This window comes from Panthera uncia (assembly GCF_023721935.1).
Source record: "Panthera uncia isolate 11264 chromosome A1 unlocalized genomic scaffold, Puncia_PCG_1.0 HiC_scaffold_16, whole genome shotgun sequence".
Taxonomy (NCBI): Eukaryota; Metazoa; Chordata; class Mammalia; order Carnivora; family Felidae; genus Panthera; species Panthera uncia.
The window spans coordinates 45321305-45344528 of NW_026057576.1; the positions used below are offsets into that span (position 1 = coordinate 45321305).

A 23224-nucleotide genomic window follows, 5' to 3' on the forward strand; every position below is an offset into this window, starting at 1 on the left:
CCTGACATTAAGAAAGGAGTAAATGAAGGAACTTAGTCATTCCATTTGCAAACATTTTATTGAGCATCTACGATGTTCCAAGTGCCAGGCTAGATACCATGCCTGCCTCTTGAAGCTTATTGTCCGCTTCAAGGGGAAAATACAGGAGAGTAGAAATATCCTGCTTCCACCAAGTAAGCTTGTAGAAGCTAGATGCCCAAAGTTTTAGGGCAATTCTATCTGACCATGAAGCCAGGAAATTATTGAGACATAGAAGGACCATAAACCTAAGAACAATGGAATGTCAAAGTTCAGTGATGGAATACACCATTCAACAACAAGCTTTTTCAGGATCTTTTTGGAAAAAGAATACTAATAACTGCAGCAAGATTTCATGTGAACATTATTGTCACCAATGTATGATTGTTACATCACTCATTTGGTAAATACGTGTTGAGCATTCACTACATGTATGGTGATAAGGGCAAGAATTCAAGAATCAAGAATAGGAATTTCCTTGAGGGTAAGATGGCCCCCAAGGGACAAGGGATTGATTTTTCATAAGTTGGTGTCAAAATTTATCTATATATAGATGGAGAGAAGTGTGAGAATCTGAGAAATACTGTGAATAAGGTATTCAATTTAAAGATAAGATTACTGATTCACTGAGGGGCGCCTGGGTGGCTCAGTTGGTTGAGCATCTGGCTCTTGGTTTCCACGCAGGTCATGGTGTCAGTTTATGGGTTTGAGCCCCACTTGGGGCTCTGTGCTGACAGAGTGGAGCCTGCTTGGAATTCTCTCTCTCTCCCTCTCTGTCCCTCTCCTGCTCTCTCTCACAATAAGTGAACTTTTAAAAAATATTAAAAAAAAAAGATTGATTCATTGAACAATCCTAAATTACACCTTAATTAGGAGAGAAGGAAGTGGTTAAAATGCCTTTATCTATGGAGACGGTACACAGTTATTTGCTATAGACTACATGCATCAAATATTTAATAGAATAAAATAACAATTCTTTTGAGAGATGCAAGAATTATAACAACCATCCCTACTTTGGGGGGGTGGGGCTTGATAATTTCACCACTATGTTAAGCCTATTTGATGCGTTAGAACGGTACATGAAGGGGCATCTCCAGTTGGTTTTGGTACTAGTGGTAACAGTACTTTGTTCTTACCTTGTTTCCAGTGCAGTGTAGCCTGGATTCCACTTATTTGTTTAGCATCTCCCTACTGGACTAGACTGAAAAATGCTCCTGACATGTGAGAGCTGAGTGATGGGGGCTTAACAGGAGGAGAAGTAAATTCTACCCGAAATGAGATGCTAAGGACAAGGTATGAAAGCAAAGCCAAAGGGAGCAGTGCTCGATCTTCACTTTTTATTATCGTGGGTCACAAGGCGGGCCTTAGCCAATGCTAAGAGCTGGCCTCACAGTGGATGGCTGAGGGAAATGTTAGGTCCAACAGTCAAATGATTCAAAACTCTCCAGCTGCCAATCTTACCCTCTCCCCTACTGCCCTGTGCTGTCCAGCTGACTACATCCCTTCATGTTAAATCATACTTCCAGGACTCGGCTCTCCCCAGACAGGGAAGACACATCATTAGCAACATCTTAGCATGGATTCCTTTGTTCCAACTTGAGTCTGTGAGAGAAACAAGAAAGATGGCACAAAATGCTGAAAGTGGAATTAGAAAAGACTGGAGAAATCCCGAGGGAGAAGCATCCTCTCTCCTCCATACCTTGTTTTCCTTATGGGCTCCCTTGTTAACCAGATTTACTGCTACATCCCAACATTTTCTCAAACCTTCTGAACTGATGAAAGTAACAGCATGGGAATCCTAATAACCCATCACAACAGCCCTCTCTCCTCCTATTTGCGTCGTGTTGGTGGCTGCTGCCTGGAAGGCTGGGGCCACACCAGTTTTCCCTGAGACTGCAGGGCTCCCACGGTCCTTGCATGGTAGCGTTTCAACCTAGCAACAGCGCAGATCGTGACATCAGAGCACTTCCCTTCGTCTTTGGTCCACTGAAAACACTCTTCTCTTCCTCTCTAAACTTGGCCATAGTTGGTAAAGTCCTTTCTGTGTCTATTAGGTAAAGCCAGATGAGAGCAGGAATGGTGTACATCTGGCGCCAAAATTAAGCCTTACCAAATTCTCTCTCCCTGGCTACCCCTCCTCCCTCACCATGTTCTATAAGCCGACTTCCGCCTGAGGTTTCCTTTAGCCAGCTGTTTGCTCCTATTTTACATGATGGTTCTCAGTGTTCAGCAGGAACAAAGATCACTGATATTCCCATCGGGTTTATCAGAAAGCAACTGAGAACAATGAGCTCTTTTTATGTTGAAAATAGAGATTTTGCAATTATTCATAATCCTGCTTCTCCCAACACATTTCCATCCCCAATGGGCTCCTTTCACTAATTAGCTATGTAAGACTTTACACTCAATTAATCTTTTAGTTTTATTGGTAGGATGTCTTGATCTTCCTTCCTGTATAACTGTGAAAATAAAGAAAATATCATTTCAAATGGAGTCAGGAAGTCCAAAAGGGGGAGTTTTCAGTCACTTGCCATAGGAAGCACAGCTCCACATTTCATTGTGGGCACCTAGTTTATTCTACTATCCTAGTTTTATGCAGAATTCTTAAACAGCTCTTCACTCTTGACTCAATGGAATGTTTGTACAAAAATAAGCATTTAGTGTGTTTCAGGTACATGGCAAAGAATCTTCCACACACGGTCTATGAGGTAGGGATAAATCCCCCCCTTTTTCATAAAAGGATGCTGGATCTCAGTAGTAACTTGCCCAAAATCATGGCGCTGAACAGGAAACCAGGTGAGTCTGACTCCGAGAGATTGTAAGAACTGCAGAGCTTACACCATGTTGGGTTCTTCATTATGCTACAGCCTTGCACCTGTCAACTCAGCATTCTGGGGTGCCTCTGCTATGACACCAAAAACACTGGCAACAGAAGAAAAAAATACCTAAATAAGACTTCATCAAAATTAAAAAATTGTGCAAAGAACACTGTCAAGAAAGTGAAAAAACAACCCATAGACTGGGAAAAAATATTTGCAAATCATGTATCTGATAAGCATTATCATCCCAGAATGTAAAAAGAATCCACAGTAACAAAAACAATTGAAAATTGGGCAAAGGACTCAAATGGACATTTCTCAAAAGATATACACAAATAGCCAGTAAGTATATATAAAAAGATGGTCAAGATAACAATTAGGGAAATGCAAATTAAAACCATAATTAGTTACCACTTCACACCTATACAATGGCTATTATTTAAAGAAACAAAAACAAAGCATTGGCAAGGATGCAGAGAAACTGGAATCCTTGAACATTGCTAATGGGAATGTAAAATGGTACAGCCACTGTATGGAACAATATGGCAGTTCCTCAAAAAATTAATCCCACATTAAGCACAAGGTCCAGCAATTCTGCTTCTGGCTATATACCAAAAGGAATCAAAAGCAGGCACTTGACTAGATATTTAGATACCAATATTAAAAGCAGCATTATTCACAATAGCCAAGACAGAAACAACCCAAATATTCACTGGATGAATGGATAAACAAAATATGGTAAACATATTAATATGGAATATTTTTCAGCCTTAAAAAGGAATGAAATTCTGATACATAACGGAAGAATATTTTTAATTTTTTTTTTAACATTTATTTTTGAGAGAGATAGACTACAAGCAGGGGATGGACAGAGAGAGAGAGGGAGACACAGAATCCGAAGCAGGCTCCAGGCTCTGAGCTGTCAGCACAGAGCCCAATGTGGGGCTCGAACCCATGAACCATAAGATCATGACCTGAGCTGAAGTCTGACCCTTAACCGACTGAACCACCCAGCTGCGTCTATAATGGAAGAATCTTGAAAACCTAACACTTAGTGAAAAGAGACATGAAAGGACAAATACTGTATGATTTGACTTATATGAGATACCCAGAATAGTCAAATTCACAGAAAAAAAGTAGAAAAATGTTCACCTAGAAAAATGGGCTAAAGGGAAGTGGGGAGTTACCACTTAATGGGTAGAATTTGTTTGGATAATAAGAAGTTCTAGATAGTGATGGTTGCACAACAGTGTGAATGTTGTTATTGTCACTGAACTGTAAAACCTAAAAATGGTTAAAATAGTAAATTTTATGTTGCATACATTTTAAAATATAAAATAAGGCAAGGGGTGCCTGGATGGCTCAGTCAGTTAAGCATCTGACTTTTGATTTTGGCTCAGGTCATGACCTCACAGTTTGTGGATTCAAGCCCCTTGTCGGTCGGGCTCTGTGCTGACAACATGTATCCTGCTTCAGATTCTCTCTCTTTGCCCCTCCCCTGTTCGCGCTCTCTCTCACACACAAAAAAACAAACATGACAAAAAATGTAAAAATATATATACATAAAATGTGGCTTAGGGCACCTGGGGGAGGGGCAGAGAGACACAGAATCCCAAGTGAGCTCCAGGCTCTGAGCTGTCAGCACAGAGCCTGATGAGGGGCTGGAACTCACAAACCAGGAGATCATGGGACTTGAAGTTGGACGCTTAACCCACCCAGGGGAAGCCTGGGCAATGCTAATATAGCTATCTCCTTTAAGTACCAGGAGAAAAATATTCCATTTCACACCTCAAGCCTGATTTTACACTGTAAATTTAGTCTGCCCTCAAATAGTCTTCATTCACATGTAACTAATCAGCATCTAAATATAAGAATACCTACAGAAACACAAGTTGTACACACAAAAGCATAAACTAAATCAAAAGTACATGCCAATACCACCAAAATGGTTTTATTTTTGTCACTGACAACATGCATAACACTGCCAATTGTATCATTATAATTTGTTTTGATTTCGTTAAATAGTACTTAAGTATGCATTAAAAATATATGTTTACATTTAAGTGTAACACATTAAAGTTCTTTGTAAACATACTCAATATATTTTCCTGCTTTGTTTCATACATAAATAACTTAATCTACAAAATCATAAATAAAACTATTAACTCTTGTGGCCTAAGGGTATATACAAATTTTGGAGCCTGACAAATGTGTTCTCTTTATGATTTTGTAAGTAACAACATGCAATATATGCAGTGTTTATTAACAAATAAATGATTTAGCATCACAAGTCGTTATTGTCTCTCAACCAGGTTCTGCCAATAGACCTTCCAGTGCCCTTGGTAAAGAGGTTATCCACTTTCAAAGTCAAAATAATTAAAAGATGAGATTTTTACAACAGTACAGAAGGTTGCCACTTAGATACTACTAAGCCTTACTTTGTCTGAAGAAAAAAGCTGCTAAAGAGTAAATGCTTGTACTATCATTTAAAAGAATGCTAACAAAACCTAAAATAAGATCAGATTAAAATATTAGTCTGGGGGAAAATATTCCATTGAGATTCTGTTACAGGAGCAGAATTAACACTATTGTAAATTTCCCAAAATTTATTTTGAACCATCACTTTGATTCATTAAAACTTTCAGGGAAAAAATAATGACACAAAAAAATGACCTTAGAAAGTTGATACTTACAATTCCTGATATAGAACATTTGATTATTTACTTTTTGTTTAATGACTGCAAATATGTATTCCTTCAGAAAATATCATATTTGTTGAAAGATACTTCCTCTTTAGTGATTTATTAGATAACCACTCAAATTATTTTTCTGTAATAAAATTAAAGAATTTTGCCTGTTGGAAATGTTTCACTATGCTTTATTTTTCTAGGCCATCATGTTTAGAGTATAAAACTTAGAAAAAAAATATTATCAATTAATATTCTCATTAAATGTAAATAATCCAAATGACAAATAAAACTAAGCACTGCCATTACTTTTAAAATCTAAGTTTCTAAGTTTTATTTTTCAGTCAATACAAAAACAATCTGGTTCATATTATTAACTGCCAGAAAAACTTTTGTTTAAAAAACTAAATATTCTTTGTTAAAGAGCAGATGAAAACAATGATTTCCATGCTCTTATAAGAAAGAATCTGATATACCTAAGTCTAAATCAAATCCATAAATAAGGTGGCTGAAATTCTGTCAACTTTTAACCCAGTACAACATGAATCCACGGTTATTTTGCATAAACAATTCAAAATTAAATTTTATAATGGAAATGTCAACAAGTCATAACTACTACATTACTTCTGATGGGCTCCACTATACTTCAACCAGGCACAGCAGATGTGCACATCTGATAGACAGACTGCTTAGAAAATTAAAGCTATCAGAGCTATAAATAAGGAATACATAAATATGAACCAGCATTAGAGCTGTTAAAAAAAAGTAAGATGTGATGTAAACACATCTGATAGTTCTCTCTGTAAGCCATTTTCCACTGATTTATAAAGCTATGGTTTTATAATTCTTTTAAAAAGGAAAATGTTTCTACACTGCTGCATGCAGTAATTTCATTGTACATTCTTGACTACAATGCAATCTTCAAATCCTCTTGAAGAGCCTGACATATCTCATCAGGATTTCTCCAGAAAGTCAGCTTGTCGCATTTTCAGCAGCCTAGAACAAGAAAGTAAGTTTCATTATAATAAAATCATGGAAAAGACACCACAGAGATATATTTGTCAATACTGTACTGTCATTAACAAACAATTCCTCCCCCACATATACCAAGCCACTTGCACCAGGATAATGCAGTGTTTTTCACTTTTTGCAGTACATTAGAACTACCTTTTGAACTGACTGCTAGGCTAACAGTGGAAAATTGTTATATCATCTTAATGCAGTTAACGTAAAAATAAAAATATTCTGCTACTTGAAAAACTGACCCACAGCAGACCTTGTCCACACACTGTATCCACCTTATCCAGTCTTTATTGGTTTATCTGTTTCTGCATGTTTCATTTTAGTGTGAAAAGGGGATTAAGAATGAAAAAGACCTTTCTGTTACAGGGCAGAGAAAAAAAAGGGCAAAAGGAATACTGAACACATGGTTAATCCTGCTTCACCTATTCCACCAACTAGTATACTTTCCCCGATTATTCTGCAGGAATTTCCAGACACTATATTATTATCAGTAAATGATTTGATACAGATTTCTAAAAGATAAAAATTTAAACAAGTAATTTCTTAATTCCAAATATGAAAATGATGATTTTAAACAAGTGTTTCAGAAATACAGGGTAAACTTGTAATTCATGTATGTTTCAACTTCATTATTAAAACTTGCTTTTATGTTTAGTCTAAGTTCGAAGGCCTTTCATGAAAATCACTTAACGTGCTGGGAAAATTGTAGTTCTCAATCTGAAACCTTCTCTCTGCAATCAACAGAACCTACCTCGTCCAGATAGTTGGCTATTCTAATTAGCCTTTCGCTTCTTTAGGTTTATCATTCACAAGGATTAGAAAACTAGTTTGAAAAACATTCCCCTTATTCTAAAAGATTTCCTACTTCTTTCTACCTTTATAGGTTCTTATGTTAGATTTAGCTACATACCTTTAGGCACTTTGTCTTCTTCCTAACCCACATTTTAGTATCATCTACTTCAAGGAAGACTTGAATAATATAGACAACTACAGAAATTTTTAAAAATTAAAGTACCTTTAACTTTTTGTCCAGCCGCATTCCATTTTCGTACGAATTTTAGAGATTCTCCTCCAAGATACAGACATTGAAATAAGTATTTTCACCTAAACTAAGCAAACCATTAACCCTGTACAGCATTCCCATTACATGAATGTAGCACTACTCTGTTTGAAAGGACAGTAATGGCATCCTAGAGAACTAGTTACCAGATTGTCATTAGAGACTCCAAAATCTCGTAAGCATTGGCCCTGGGGAAAAACCAACCTTAACAAGTCTTGTCTTTCACACTTCCCTTTCCTGTGTACATTTATTCCCTCCTTTGGGAGGATGGGTGGGGACACAAGACTTATTGAATCCCTCATTTCTCTCCCAGCTGTCTCCAATGTCCTCATGCTGTACAAGACGTTCATACAGTGAGGAGACACGTCGGTCACCCTAAGATATCATCATACAGGACAGCTGCAAGAGAAAGGGCAAGGCTTATTCTGCATAGGAATGCATCAACAGTACAATTCAAGGCCCCTTGGCACTAAAAGTAGAAGATACAGGAAAGTAGGTTTTGCCCAGAATTTCTGAAATCACAATGTGTGAATGATTACTTACACATAAATACTAGCTCTAAGGAGACAATACCAAAATTCAGTGTTGATAGATCATTCATAAAAATAAAGTCTATTTTTTAAAAACTGCACCTAATGTCCTATCTATGCTGTGAGAGATACACATAATGTGACATATCTATTGATGCTTAAGAAACTGACCTAATTGTGTTACACACAACCAGTTACTTTTACTATAAATGACTTAAACATTATCAATATACAAATGTATGAGAAAGAAAGGCAAAATAATTAATGAAGAATGGTTGCAATTTTCTACAGTTAGCTAAAGAACAAAGGAAAAACTGGATGTTTCAGACCAACAGCTCCTTGCAACATTTCAGGATGTCCTCGATTTATATTTTACACATTCTAAAATAGAGTTAAGTACCACACAATTATATTCTAATCACCAGGATTTCAAGGTAAAGGCAGAAAACACAATAGGAACAGTTTTTCCTTACCCTATTTTTAGTTCTGAAAGAAAAAGTATGAGAGAAATTAATTACTAGCAACCACCCAAAAAGGGGAAAACAACCATACATTTAAAAAGTCTATAAAGATGGGGCGCCTGGGTGGCTCAGTCGGTTGAGCGTCCGACTTTGGCTCAGATCATGATCTCACAGCTCATGAGTTCAAGCCCCACGTCAGGCTCTGTGCTGAAAGCTCGGAGCCTGGAGCCTGTTTCAGATTCTGTGTCTCCCTCTCTCTGCCCCTCCCCAGCTCATGCTCTGTCTCTGTCAAATATAAACAAACATTAAAAAAAATTTTTTAAAGTCTGTAAAGAGTAAAGAGTGATCAAGGAAAGACAGGTGTGGTTCACATTATTTTTAAAGTAGCATACCATCTAGAATGGTATTTGCCAAATATCACTGGTTATCTTGTGGGTGGTTCTGAAGGACTTGTTTCCTTCTTTAATACAAATTATATACAGATTTCAAAAATGCCTTTAAAGAAAACATGAAAAAGTTCTAATTAACAATTTTCTTCTTTGCTACAAACTTTTCAGGATTCTCCTCCCGGTTTGTTGTTTTTTTTTAAAATATTTATTTTGAGGGGGGCGGGGAGGGAGGGAGGGAGGGAGCATGTGCCTGCAAACAGGAAGGGGAAGAGAGAGACAGGGAGAGCCAGAATCCTAAGTAGATTCTGCATGGTCAGTGTGGGGCCAATGCAAGGCTCGAACTCATGAATTGTGAGATCATGATCTGAACTGAAATCAAGAGTTGGACACTTAACCAACTGAGCCACCCAGTGCCCCAAGTCTGAATAGATTTTATAATTATTTAAAAACCTGACTAAAAGAACTTAGTAATCTTACATGCACAGTTAACAAAAGGTTCACATTCAGAATACTTAAGGAAAGACTACCAGCAAAAAAGGGAAAATAAGCCAGAAAAAATGGGCAAGCAACTTGAAAAGGTTATCTTGCAAAAGAAAATGGCCAAAACTATGTAAGAACATTCAACCTCACTGGTATTAGAAGAAATGCAAATAAAACTATATAAGAAACCTACACATACCCAGCAAAAATGACTAAAATTAAAAACACTCCCAATATTAAGTATTGACAAAGACGTGGAACAAGGAAGGGAAATTTGTATGCTCCTGCTGTAAACAGAAATTAGCACAACTACTTTAGAAGAGTTTAGCATTATCTATTCAAGTTGAAGATAAACATAACCTAACAACCAAGCAACTTTATTTCTAGAATACACACCCAAAGGAAATGCATGCATATATGCATCACGAGACATGGACAACTATACTCATAGCAGCATATTCCTAATAGCCTCACACTGGAAGCAATCGAATATCCACACAAGGTAGAAAGGATAAATAAATAGTAGTATATTTGTGTAATGAAGCATGATTATTCCAGTGGAAAGGACTGTGTTACAGCTACACACAACATAAATGACCCTCACATGATCCCACTCATAAGTGGAATCCAAAAAAATAAAAACAAAATCAGAATCAGACCTATAAAAAGTGAACAAACTGATGGTTGCAGAAGGGAGCAGGGAGGCAGATGGGCACAACGCGTGAGGGGAGAGGGAGAGACAGGCTTCCAGTTACAGAATGAATAAGTCACAGGAATAAAAGGCGAGGCATAAAGAAATATAGTGATGTCATGGGACAGATGGCAGCTTTTGGTGAACATATAATGTATAAATCTGTCAAGTCACTAAGTTGTACACCTGAAATTAATGTAACATTGTATGTCAACTATACTCAAAAAAACCAAAACACAAGAACTCTCTCAAACATGTTAAATGGGGGCGCCTTGGTGGCTCAGTCAGTTAAGCCTCTGACTTCAGCGTGGGTACTGATCTCGTGGTGCGCGGAGTTCAAGCCCCGTGTAGGGCTCTGTGTTGACAGCTCAGAGCCTGGGTAGAGCCTGCTTCAGATTCTGTGTCTCCCTCTCTCTGCCCCTCCCCTGCTCATGCTCATGCTCTGTCTCTCTCTCAAAAATAAAGATTAAAAAAGACCATAATGTTAAATGAAGAACTAGGTAAAGATTGTGCTCTAAGATTCTCTTTATATCAAGCTCGAAAATTTTATAAAATTAGCCTGCAGTGTTTAAAGACCCATGTTAGACAGTAAAACTGTTCAAAGAAAGTATCTACCATAAAAGTCAGGACAGTAGCTACTGGAAGGGGAACAGGACACGTTAGTGATGGGGGAGCTCCCAGGAACTTCTGGGTGCTGGCAGTGAGAACTGTACAGATAGTCTCTTTATGATAAATTTTTGCTCTGTGAATATGCTCTGTTTGCCTTTTTGTGTTAGTTTCCTTCCTTAAGAACCCTAGCCTTCTTTCATTTTGTCCCGGTTGCTTTCAGTCAGGCTGGCAGTGTTCTGTGCACAGACAGTTGACTGCATCTAGGAGTCATGCACATAATCTCCTTACCAAATCCACACCCTGGGCCTTCTCTCCAGAGCATGCTGTGGGGTAAGGCTGATAATTTTCCAAATCAAGTGGTGGTTCCTTTTGACTTACCAGTTCCTTCCTTGATTTCTTATTCCTCTTATATTTTATTTTTCAGTAGCAAAGGAAAAATCAGACTGCACTTTCCACACTTTGCTAGGAAATTTCCTCTGCTAGCTATCCAAGTTCATCACTTACAAGTTTTATTTTTCTTCCAATAGTAAAACATAATTGAGCCAAGTGCTCTGTCACTCTATAGCAAGGACAACCTTCCCTCCAGAGTTCAATAATATGATCCTCATGAGGTCTCACAGAAGCCCCTTTAATGGCCATTATTTCCAGCAACATTCTGTTCATAATAATGTGTGTATTCTCTAAGACAAATAAAGCTTTCTGTACAGCTCTCCTCTCTTTTCTGTGCCGTCACCAGAACTGCTTTTAATGTCCACAGTTCTACCAAGTTTTTTCAAGGAAATCTGGGCTCTATTAAGTGGTGTAAAATTTTCCCACCTCAACCCATCACCCAATTCCAAAGCCACTTCCTCACTTGTAGGTGTTTATTACAACAGCACCCCACTTTCTAAAAGTGAAATCTGAGTTAGATTTCTAGAGCTGCCATCACCAGGTTCCAAACAAACTGGGTGGCTGAAAACAACAGAGATTTATTTTCTCACAGTTCTAAAGGCTAGAAGTCCAACATCAAGGAGTCAGAAGGCTCTAGCAGAAGATCCTTCCTTGCCTCTTCCTAGCTTCTGATGGCTGCCAACAATCCTTGGCCACCACTCTCTCTGTCTCCACTGTCACAAGCCATTCTCCCATGTCTGTCTGTGTCTCCACATGGCACTCTTTTTGTGTATCTTGGTCCAAATTTTCCTTGTCTAATAAGAACATCGCTCATTAATCCATTATGAGCTCACCTTAATTACACCTGCTGATACATTATTTCCAAGTAAGGTCACATTCACAGGTACCGGCCTTGAACACATCTTTTTGGGCACAGACACAACTTTAGTCACAACGCAAGGAAAATTCTAAACACAGCTGGAGACTTCTGTGAGAGACAACATGGTCCACGATAGTAGCAATTTTTGTAGTTGAACATATGCTACAAAGATCCTGGTTTTCAGAATTTCTAATGGTGACAGAAGTTAGTTTAATAATATTTAACTAGGATCTTTCACATAAATTCATTAAAAAATAAAAAAGTATTTTTATTTACAATGAACTAACATACAAATCTCTAACCTTTAGTGCTTCAGTGGCCTTGCGAAGTTCCTTAATAACCGACGATAAAGCTTCTGGGTTAATTCCTTGTTCACAAAGACGTACACAAATAGACAGAGTTTCCATATCTAAGCCAGTATTCAAAATTCTTGAAATTTCCAACAGAACTGAAAAAGACATTGAGAAAACTTCAAAAAAATTACATTTCAAAATATGCACACATTACTGTTTTTAATTCATAGAATACTGCACAATATCAAAGAACTAGCACAGCATCCCTAGATTTTGAAATTGTCAAGTATACTGTCTTGCTCTTACTTAGTCCTAGAACCAAAAACAGACTTACACCACCCTCCCTCCGCATAACTGCATTTTACACTGTGATTTATATTCTACCACTCACTTAATATCTTAAGTATATGCATCATAATCAGGATTATTCTAAACATTTCCCCATTTTTTAGTAACCTTTTACAATGTAATTTAGTCACATAACATCCCATTATATGAAAACACCATACATTACTTAGCTACTCTATTTTAAGAGTTAAGTGGGTCTCATGTTTCCCCCACTGAAGTAATACTGTGATAAGCATCTGTACATACTAATTTCATTTTATTAGGATAAATTCCTAGAAGTGGAATTGTTCAGTAATGTACATATTTAAGGCTTTAAAAGTGCTTAGAAGTGTCTACAATTTGACGGAATCATGTCTATTGAAATCTAATAGTAAAAAACAAGTTTATTTTTTAACTTCATTTTTTATAGTTACTTCATTTTATTGTAGTTTATGAAAGTAATTGACATGAGAAACACTAGCAAAAAGCAGCACAGAATATAAATACATTGGCTTCATTAAATTTTGTTTTATGGTGGTTGTTCCCCAGAGCATGTTTAGAATTTGTTAAGTCAATGGCCAACATATTATCTATTGCTTCCTATATTATTTTCTCTTGGCATTATATTTAGAAGGTTATTCCCCATGCAAAGATTATAGAATTATCCATCAGTATATCCTTCCATCACTTCAAAGTTTATTTCCTGCCCACCTATAAACATTTAAATATTTAACTCCCTGGAGTTGGGTGGAAAATAGGATCTGAAATAAGTTCACTGCCTCAATACTATTTATTGAGTGACTCATATTTTTACCATTCAATTAAGATGCCATCTTTATCACATAGTAAATTCCCATTTACCTATGGATTTGTTGCATGTCTATCTTATTTAATTACTAACTTTTATCAGCATGTAGAAGTTTCAAGATTCTTTGTAATCTTTCATTTTTGTAAGCTTTTTTGTTCTCTCAGTGAACTTAAAAATCCTGATCAATTCCAAAAACAAACTCCAGGTGGATTCTGACTTGCATTGCATAAAAACTACGGTGTTGAATGGACAAGTTAACAATACTGAATGATCCATTAAGTCTAACTCCTTCTGAAAACTATTACACTATTCACAATGTGCATGAAATGGACCCTTTTCACCTTTTTATATCAGACATTCATTTTCATCTCCAGAATTTCAAGTTTTTTTTAAAAAATGTCTCCCATGCCTCTAATTAATTTTTTGAACACATGGAGTACAGTTCTAAGGTCCTTGTCTTGATAATTCTAAAAACTGTGCCAATTTTGGGTCTGTTTCAACTGATTCAATTTTCTCCTATCGTTGGTTGCATTTTCCTGCTTTGTATACTTAATAATTTTTTATTAGATGCTTGACATTGTAAATTTTACCTTGTTGGTTGATAAGTATTTCTGTACATATTCTTAAGTTTTGTAATGAGATGCAGTTAACTGAAAACAGTTTGAGTCATTTAAGATTTACATAGTCAGGATTAGAGCCCTGTTTAGTGCACAGCTAACTGTTCCTCATCACTGAGGAAAGATGCTCCTGAGTACTATACTCAATGCCTCGTGAATTATGAAGCTTTCCATTCTGGCTGGTAGAGAGAAGCCTTGTATAAGCATGGCGTACTGTTCCTTCTAATTCTTTTGGATGCCTTTTCTAGCTTTTGGGGTACTTTCCTCATACGTACGTGCTAGTCAATGCTCTTCTGAATATTTGAGGAGGACCCTTCTCCTGATCTCCAGAATCCTCTGTAAGCTCTTTCCTCTCAGGTATTCTGTCTTGCAAACTCTACCTGCCTTGGTCTCCCTGGACTCTATAACCTCCTTTTGCTAACTCAGGGGGTCCACTGAGTTCTACCTGGGTTCACAACACCCCCCAACTGCTGGGAACTCTCTAAAGGTACCAAGAACAGGAAAGTACTGGGCTCACTTCATTTACTGTGCTTAGGATCACTTTCCTTCACAGCCTGATGTCCAGTGTCTTGAAAACCATTGTTCTGTATCGGTTTTGTTGTTGTTTTCCAGGCAGGAGGGTAAATCCGGGTTGTTCCTCCACCATGGCTGGAAGCTGACAGCCCTTTCCATTTCATTTCTTCAGTCTGGATATGCCAACATACCAATAATGCTCTTCAGTTGTATGTAGGCTGTAATTCATGTTATGTTGAATTTATTTCACTAACTCTGTTTTGAGATTTCTAATTTCCCCTCAGAATTGCTTGTTGTTTTTAAGTTTATCTAAACTTTTTAATGTTTATTCACTTTTTGAGAGAGAGAGAGAGAGAGAGAGAGAGACAGACCACGCGTGTGTGCGCACGAGTGGGGAGCGGGGAGAGAGGGAGACACAGAATCTGAAGCAGGCTCAAGGTTCTGAGCTGTCCGCACAGAGCCCAACAAGGGGCTTGAACTCAAGAAGCCCTGAGATCATGAGCTGGCTGAAGTCAGACGCTTAACCAACTGAGCCACCCAGGCACCTCTATTTAACCATTTTTGAAAGACAGAGCAGGAAAGAGTACAAATAACGGTGGGGAGTGGGGGTGGGGGTGGGCAGAGAGAGAGGGAGAGAAAAGAATCTCAAGCAGGCTCCGCCCAGTCAGCAAGGAGCCCCAACGTGGGGCTAGATCCCATGAACTGTTAGATCAAGACCTGAGCCGAGATCAAGAGTTGGGACGCTTAACCCTGAGTGACCCAGTGCCTCTGCTTGTTCTTATTTCATAGTTACATGCTTTTTTATAACCACTTATTTCATGACTGTTGTTTCTGCCTTTACCTATTTGAAGCTATATTCTTATCTTTGGCCATTTTTGAGATTTGTGTTTTCTGTTTCTTTAAGTATAAGCCAGCAGGAAAAGAGAATGCTTAAGTGTCTGATCTCTAGAGGCTAAGTACCTCTTAGGTGAGTTCAAATGTCACCTTCATTACTTAGTAAGCAAGGTAACCTTTCTATGCCTTTATTTTATCATTCTGTGAAAGTGGGGTAATAATACTTTACAGGATCATTGTGAGGATTACAGGACATACTCAGAATGCCGTGTCCACTGGCATCTGGTAGTGCTCAAAAAAAGAGTTACCTGTTACTACTAAACTTTCTCCCTCTTTTTCAATTTGTATGTGAGTTGTTTATGTTTTTCATCTACCTTAGGTACTTCTGTGACTTCTGGTTGGAAGCTCATCTTCCAAAGGAGATCTTTATTGATGTCCTGAATTGGAGAAGCATTCTTGGACCGGTAGTGTCACGCCAGCCCCAGCCCTCTGGATCAGACTGGTGGAAACACCCTGGCTCCAGACCCACAGGACACACGGACGGTCCTTCCCAATCCCTGGCCATGGCAGATGGCACATTTCTGGCCCCAGCTTCTCTCGGGCAGGGTAGCATGCTTTGTCAGGTTTCATTCCCAATCTCCTGCTGTGGTGCCCATCTGCTCTTCTCTTTGGGGAAAACCTCTCTTTCTAACCAGGAGATCTTCCTTTCTTGTTTTTAAACATTGCTGGGCTGATAATTGCATGTTAGTATTATTTCCGGTCCTTTTTATATGCTTGGAGTAGAAAGTTTCGGCAAGTGCTCAATCATCATCAATTTTGATAGTGAATCATTAATTTCTTTAATTTTTAGTTTTGATTGTTTTCACAAATTCATTCTACCTTGCTTTGGTATATTCTAAGTGATTAGTGCAGATACCCATAATATGCTCATAATACTTATTTTTATTTTGTAGCCAGTCATCTTTAACTCTACTGAAGTTTTTCGGTTTTCAGTTGATTCTCTTGTGTTTTCTAATAGATAATCATTTTACCTACAAATAATAGTTTCACATCTTTCTTAACAGTCTTTTCCTTTTCTTATCCTGCACTATCTGCTAAAACTTTCCTATTAATGCTTAAAAAAAGCAGTGAAAGCAGGTATTTCTGATTTTATTTAGAATGCTTTTAACATTCATGTTAAGGATGATGGTGATTTCATATAGCTATCCTTTGGTGTAACATTTACTGTCTTCTTTGCTAAGACTCTAAAATTAGGAAAAAAGTGTTGAGTCTTATGAATACCTTTTCAGCAAACACTGAAATAACCAGGTAGTTTTCCTTTTTACATAGCAAGAGAGTACATTATGTTGCCAGACTACAGTCACAGAAGAACAATAAGCATGGAAAATCCCTACTTTTACTGTAAGCAGTTAGCAAGCCTGCTCTTTACCTTGAAGTAGAATAGATGTTACCTCATTCCTCACATTGGTCACTGTAAACATTTCCCTGAGAAATAGCAGGAAGAAAGAACAGTCAGGGCCTTGCCTTCTTGGCCTCCAGAGCAAGAATGTGCAGGTATGCTCAGGTCTCACAGGCTGCATCTCTCAACAGCGACACTGCATGACTTCTGACACTAGGCTTAAAAAGATAATATAACTTCCTCCTGGCTCTCTCTTGAGACACTCTCCCTGGCAACCCAGCCACCAACTGGGAGCAAACCCACATGTTCCAGACAACAGACCTGCTGCAGGCCCAGCTAATAGGCAGTGTCAACTAGAAGATATGTGAGTGGGGCGCCTGGGTGGCTCAGTCGGTTGAGTGTCTGACTCTTGATTTCGGCTCAGGTCAGGATCTCACAGGTCGTGAGTTTCGAGCCCCACGTCAGGCTCTGTTCTAACAGTGCAGAGCCTGCTTCAGATTCTCTCTCTCCATCTTTCTCTGCCCCTCCCCACCGCTTGCTTGCTCTCACGCTCTCTCTCTCAAAATAAGTAAATAAACTCAAAAAAAAAAAAAAAAAAAAAAAGAAGATACGTGAGTGAAGAAGCTTTGGGATGACTCCAGAATCAGCACTAACTGCAATGCACGAGAGACCCCCAATGAGAACTACCCAGACAAGACTGGCCAATGTCCAGAACTGTGAGAGACAAGTACACAACTGTGAGCAACAAGTGTTGCTGTTTTATTTCACTAACCGTGGGATGGTTTGTTACATGACAGCAGAAAACCAGAACACATACTCTGACCCTACTCCAACTCGCCAACATTATCATCACCATCATCATTAACTGATAGCGACAAATTCTCCTCTCCAGTTTTCTCTTCCTGGTAGACCCCTATCCATAAATGCTCTGCTTGCTCTTCATGCCTTTGTTCATGCTTTTCTCCTCTGCCTTTTTCTATGTAATTCCATGCTCTCTTTCAGGTCCATCTCAGTACTAGTATTTCTTTCCTTTAAGCTTGCTTATGAGATTTATGTTGATCTTTACTTCCTAACTTCATAACCTGTCGGTAATAAGTACTTCTATAGTGCCTACTGTGTAATTGGTACTTACATGCATTTTATGCCTATGTTACTGCTGTAAATATAGTTATGAAAAAGGTAAATATGGTCCCAGTCCTCATGAAATTATGGTGTAGGTGAGATAGATATTGAAGTAATAACTGATCCTTGTTAAAAGGGAAACAGGGACAAGAAAAGCATACCTCCAAAACAAATTACAAGGACATCCTACTTAGTTGTGACAGTGTTTAGGAAAGATTTGTTCTGAAAAAGTGACAATTAAACTTAGACTTCAAGGGTGAAGACAACCTGAATAATGCAGAGGCAGGAAAAAGTGCAAAGAGAGGGAGAGTGAAGAAAACAGCTTGTGCAAAAGTTCCTGTGCTAGACAGAACTTGGTAAGTTCACAGAATAAATTCATAGATCTGAAAGGCTCTTCATGTAAAGGCAATGTAATTACAGGGGGAGCATAGGTGTAAAATATGAGAAAAGATAGACATGAACACACACTAAGGCTCTACTGAAGATTTTAGAACTTTGGCAAGATATAAAAACGGGAGTATACAAGCAGATTTTCATTTTTAAAAGACTTTGGCTGCATAGTATGGAATAGATCTTGGAAAGAGAGTCCTAAGTTATTGCAATCTTGGTGATAGAATGGCAGATGGCATGAACAGGATAGAGACAAGTGGTTCAATTTGAGATGTAGGAAGAATTGAAAGGGCTTAGTAAAGAAAAGAAGGCAGGGAAGGTCAAAGAAAGAAAAATGACTGCTAGGTTTATTTCTCCCATCAGTAATTAGACTGACAGCAAGGAATATACATTTGTTTCACTGACACTGCCGCCTTGTACACTGTGAACTCTCTTAACTCCTTTTTCTAGCTGACTACCTGGTATATAACTAAGCAGCACTACAGTGAAAGATAAAGGAGTTTTTGTTTTTTTTTTTAACACAATTGTTAAAAACCATAATTACCAGTAATAATTGGAGGCATAAAGAAAATATAGGAAAACAAAACTCAAAGTATGAAACTATCAATAAAGAGTATCTAAAATTTCAAAACGCTGAAAAGCAAAAAAGGTCACTGAGTACACTGGAGGACAGAGAGAGGGGTAGCTGAAAAGGCTGACATTAAAAAAAATTTTTTTTAATGTTTATTTATTTTGGAGAGGGAGAAAGAGACAGAGCACAAGTGGGAGTGGGCAGAGAGAGGGAGACACAGAATCTGAAACAGGCTCCAGGCTCTGAGCGGTCAGCACAGAGCCTGACGCAGGGCTCGAACTCATGGGCTGTGAGATCACGACCTGAACTGAAATCAAACACTTAACCAACTGAGCCACCCAGGCATCTGGAAAAGGCTGACATTTTAAAGAAGGAATCTGGGAGAGAATGTTAAGAATCTAAAAATGAGAGCAGGGGACTGATACAAGACCGTATACTAAATTAGGACCAGAATCGGTCAGGTTCCTTTCAGAGTGAGCCACACAGATAAACTATAAAGTCTACTTGCTTCTGAAGTATCATCAAAATGCGTTTATTTCATAATAAAAATAAAAATGTTCATAGCTGAGTTCTACAACCCTAACATCATTCAGATCCGTTAAAAGATTAAATTACTATTAGCTGACTCTAGAGGAGTAAAATGAGGAGAAATATACTAGACCTTGAAGGAGGGAAGTCAGATTCAAAAACTTTTGGCTCTCATGGGTGGATATAAATACAGGGAAACCCCACATTAACAGAGTTTCATATATTAATGCTACTTGGGTAGTTCAGTCTAGCCTGTTGGGCAAGCTAAAGTTTTATTTCTGGGAATGAATGTGAAGGAAGATGGGATTATAAAATGACAACATGTAAACTTGTCCAATTCAGTGTATGGTCAATTATGTATAGTGTGTCACTGTGTTTACCTTTGTGTCTCAATTATTATAGACAACATGGAAAATATAGTTTTCTGTTAACTTCGCAATAATTCAACTTCACATTTTATGTGACTGTCTTAGACTCTAATTATGGCATGACATATGGCAGGGATTTTCTGTAAGTTTAGAGTTCTAATGGACATAATAGTCCCTAGCTGCCACATTTAACAAATGGTGATCCAGTGCCAACCTGGGGCCTTTCTATCTTGAGGTTTGTGGGCAAACTGTGTATAGAGGAGCAGCATTCTCAAAGTCACATAGCCTCTCTTTGAATTTTTATTTTTAAAACAATCTGTCAGGGGCACCTGGGTGGCTCAGTCAGTTGAGCATCGGACTCTTGATTTTGGCTCAGGTCAAGATCTCACGGTTTGTGGGTTCGAGCACCGTGTCAGGCTCTGCACTGACAGAGTCTGCTTGAGATTCTCTCTCTCCCTCTCCCCTGTGTGTGAGTGCTCTCTCAATAAATAGACTTTATGAGGCGCCTGGGTGGCTCAGTCGGTTAAGTGTCCAACCCTAGATTTTGCCTCAGGTCACGATCTCAGGGTTCAGGAGTTTGAGCCCCACATCGGGCTCTGTGCTGGCAGTATGAAGCCTGCTTGGGATTCACTCTGTCTCCCTGTCTCTGCCACTCCCCAGCAGAGAGCTCTCTTTCAAAGCAAATACATAAACTTTAAAATAAACTTTAAAGAAAAAAACGTCATTTCTTCACTTTTTCACATGCTTATACTCTCAATAATCATTTTACACACACTTCTCTCAGTAAAAATCTTGATGCAACCAGTACAATCAGTTCTCATTTGTACATCGGCAATTCCACCAGCAATAAAATGTGAGTTTTCCATTCAAATGGGATTCTATGGCCATATAAATAAGGACCTGAGCATAGCTAACATAAGAAAACTAACAGGAAGTGAGGCCTCTTACTCTCCATTCGGTTAGAAAACCCACTGGCTTCCAAGCAAAGATGTAAAACAAAACCAGCATCGCCCCACTTTTTGAAAGTTCGTCTCCACTTAGCTTTTACGAAAGATCTATATTAATAGCTATTTTTGCTAACCAAAAGAAATCCAAAGAGGGTTAAAAAAAAAAAAAAGGCAGAAAGTGAAAATAGTGTTCAGTGCTTGTTTGCAGCAAGCCATTAGCATGTAACCCCAGCATTTTGAGCATCACTGCCAAGCTCCTTCCCCAGGAATTACACTCAGTATCTCACCATCAAGCTGCCAGAGCTTTGAACTATTACCGGGAGCACATGTGCTTTATCTCTATTTCTTTTGTATACCTGTTAACAAGATGTGTCTTAAATTATCAGAAAAGTCTAAGAAAGATTATTTTCTGGATTTGAGAACACTCAAAAAATTTTCCATAGAAGTTAATACTAACTGCTTCTTCACTTTATACCATTTCAGCTTAGGAAAAGTTTCATGAGAACACTCTGCTTTCGGAAAGCTGGGGAAACCTGTAATGTTATACACATATCACTTCTTATGTATTTAAGTCCACTTACAAAATAAAACTAATATGCTGTGGTACACTGAGAAAGAACGGGAAATAAGCTGAAAATGGTGTTAAGAACCGAATTCTACGTTTCGGAGAAACACCAAATAGATTCTTGATAAGTAAAAACTTAGATGCAAAGATTCTAATAATATAAGTAGTTCTTTAAAAAGGAAGCAGCAGGGCGCCTGGGTGGCTCAGTCGGTTAAGCGTCCGACTTCGGCTCAGGTCATGATCTCACAGTTCATGAGTTCGAGCCCCGCATCGGGCTCTGTGCTGACAGCCTGGAGCCTGCTTCACATTCTGTGTCTCCCTCTCTCTCTGCCCCTTCCCTGCTCATGTGGTGTCTCTCTGTCTCAAAAACAAATAAACATTAAAACAATAAAACGGAAGCAGCAACCTGTACAGAAAAAGCAAGAAGCCTTATTAGAAGCCCCCATAAGAAGCAGCTGAATCACTAAGTGGGGCCCTACAGTAAAGCAGACAAGGAGATACAGCGGGAAGGCTGACACGACTTAGTGAGAACTGCACACCACAGTTAGGGTTCAATAAAGATGGAGACTGATGTCAGTATCCACTGGAAAATGTCAAAAACGCAATGTTTTAACATCCATCAAACACACATAGGTGGATGCGAGACAAAGGATTCTGCAAGTGGGATGTACACGTAACATAACATAAAAATAAAAGTAACTACTTTTTGATCGCCTTTGATACGCCTTTACCTGGTTGTCTTAAATATTCACAATAACCTCAGGAGAAAGTGCTCTCATTTTACACAGAATAAAGAAAGAAGCAGGCTCAATGATGTTTAAGTAGCTTGTCTAAACTCACCCCCAGGAGTACAAAGTGGCCGAGCCGGCAGAGAGTAGAGAGAACAGAAAGGGTAACTCCAAGACACGTCTAGCACGTGTGCGCAGGCTTTACGCCCGCTTGCTTGCGGGCGCGAAAACAGGTTAAATACACCTACAGCCTCAGACACGGGCGTCACTTGATCCAGGACGAAACAGAGCAGTTATGAAGGGGTTGACCTAACAAGCGCCTACTGAACTAAGAGACAAAGGACACAGAGGTGACCAAACACACAAGGCCACTGTCTGCAAGGGGCTTACAGACCTGCAGACTGTCCTCGCTCGGGACTATAAGGAAAGGGGACTCTGCACCACGTCCGGCTCAGAAGTGGGTGCGTGGGGCGACAACGGCTCCCGAGGCCTGCAAGGGGGGAAAGGACAAGAGGACCCGACGCAGCGAAGGGGCGTGGCGCGCGGGGAGGGGGCGGCGCGCGGTAAACACGGAGCGCGTGCCGGGCTGACGTGGGGGCCCGAACGTCGTGCGCGCGACAAACTACGCAAGAACGAAGAGACAACTCCCAAAGGATGGGGCCATCAGCCCTACGGCCCTGGCGGGTCCCTTGGGAGAACCCTCAAAGATGCTGTTTGGAGCAGGAAGTGGACCTAAAGTCCTTCTGGACTCATCGTCGCCTGGGAGGCCTGGCTAAGGGAAACGGAGACAAGGTAAAGGGGGAGAAACGGGCACTCACCATCCATGGTCTCCCTCACCGCGTTCAGATTCGCCGCCGCCGCCGCCGCTCCGGCACCGCTGCTACTCGCCATGGCGGAGGCCGAGGGAGGCGGGAAAAGGGCCTGACCCGGAACTGGAGCGCCTTCCTTTCTCCTGGGCAATCACACCGCGCGTCCCCAGCTCACGCCGGGCAGGCTCCGCCCCTCGCGCTCGTCGCCAGCGTGAGGCTGCGTTGATTTAAATTTGGAGCCTCGTTACTCAGCGCGGAATGTGAAGCGAGGAGTTGCCATTCGAATTTACTACGCGGCCTCGATGCGATTGGTTGGTTCGCGGACAGCGGTACGTCGCGATTGGCTAGCTCCCCACAAGGCCCGTGCCCTGGTTGGCCTAAGACAGCGC

At 39.4% G+C, this 23224-nt stretch overlaps 2 protein-coding genes across 4 annotated transcripts in view; one reads left to right on the top strand and one right to left on the bottom strand.

Annotated features, from left to right (window-relative positions):
* Positions 1 to 4762: 4762 nt before the first annotated feature.
* MZT1 (mitotic spindle organizing protein 1) lies at positions 4763 to 23191 on the bottom strand. Of its 2 annotated transcripts, none has more exons than XM_049647067.1 (3): positions 22845 to 23184; positions 12319 to 12464; positions 4763 to 6520 (listed from the first exon to the last, which is right to left on the bottom strand). In XM_049647067.1, the coding sequence occupies exons 1-3, from the start codon at positions 22915 to 22917 to the stop codon at positions 6497 to 6499; spliced, it is 243 nt and encodes an 80-aa protein (XP_049503024.1). In that variant the 5' UTR covers positions 22918 to 23184; the 3' UTR covers positions 4763 to 6496. The 2 variants fall into 2 exon arrangements, with proteins under 2 accessions (XP_049503024.1, XP_049503023.1); XM_049647066.1 differs by lacking the exon at positions 4763 to 6520 and adding an exon at positions 6527 to 12124 and having other exon boundaries at positions 22845 to 23191.
* BORA (BORA aurora kinase A activator) overlaps positions 22627 to 23224 on the top strand; it is a 28762-nt gene continuing 28164 nt past the window's right edge. Inside the window, exon 1 of one of the 2 annotated variants that reach the window (XM_049647061.1) lies at positions 22627 to 22818. In XM_049647061.1, coding sequence (XP_049503018.1) covers positions 22681 to 22818 — 138 coding nt within the window. In that variant the 5' untranslated portion in view covers positions 22627 to 22680. The remainder of the gene's footprint in view (positions 22819 to 23224) is intronic. The other variant, XM_049647062.1, reaches the window with a different exon arrangement.

Coding starts and splice junctions, on each gene's coding strand:
- MZT1 (XM_049647066.1), bottom strand. CDS start 22,917: ATGGCGAGTAGCAGCGGTGCCGGAGCGGCGGCGGCGGCGGCGAATCTG. Junction 12,465..22,844: donor GGTGAGGGAGACCATGGATG/GTGAGTGCCCGT, acceptor TGTCTTTTTCAG/TTCTGTTGGAAATTTCAAGA. Junction 12,125..12,318: donor AGGCCACTGAAGCACTAAAG/GTTAGAGATTTG, acceptor TGTCTCTCACAG/AAGTCTCCAGCTGTGTTTAG.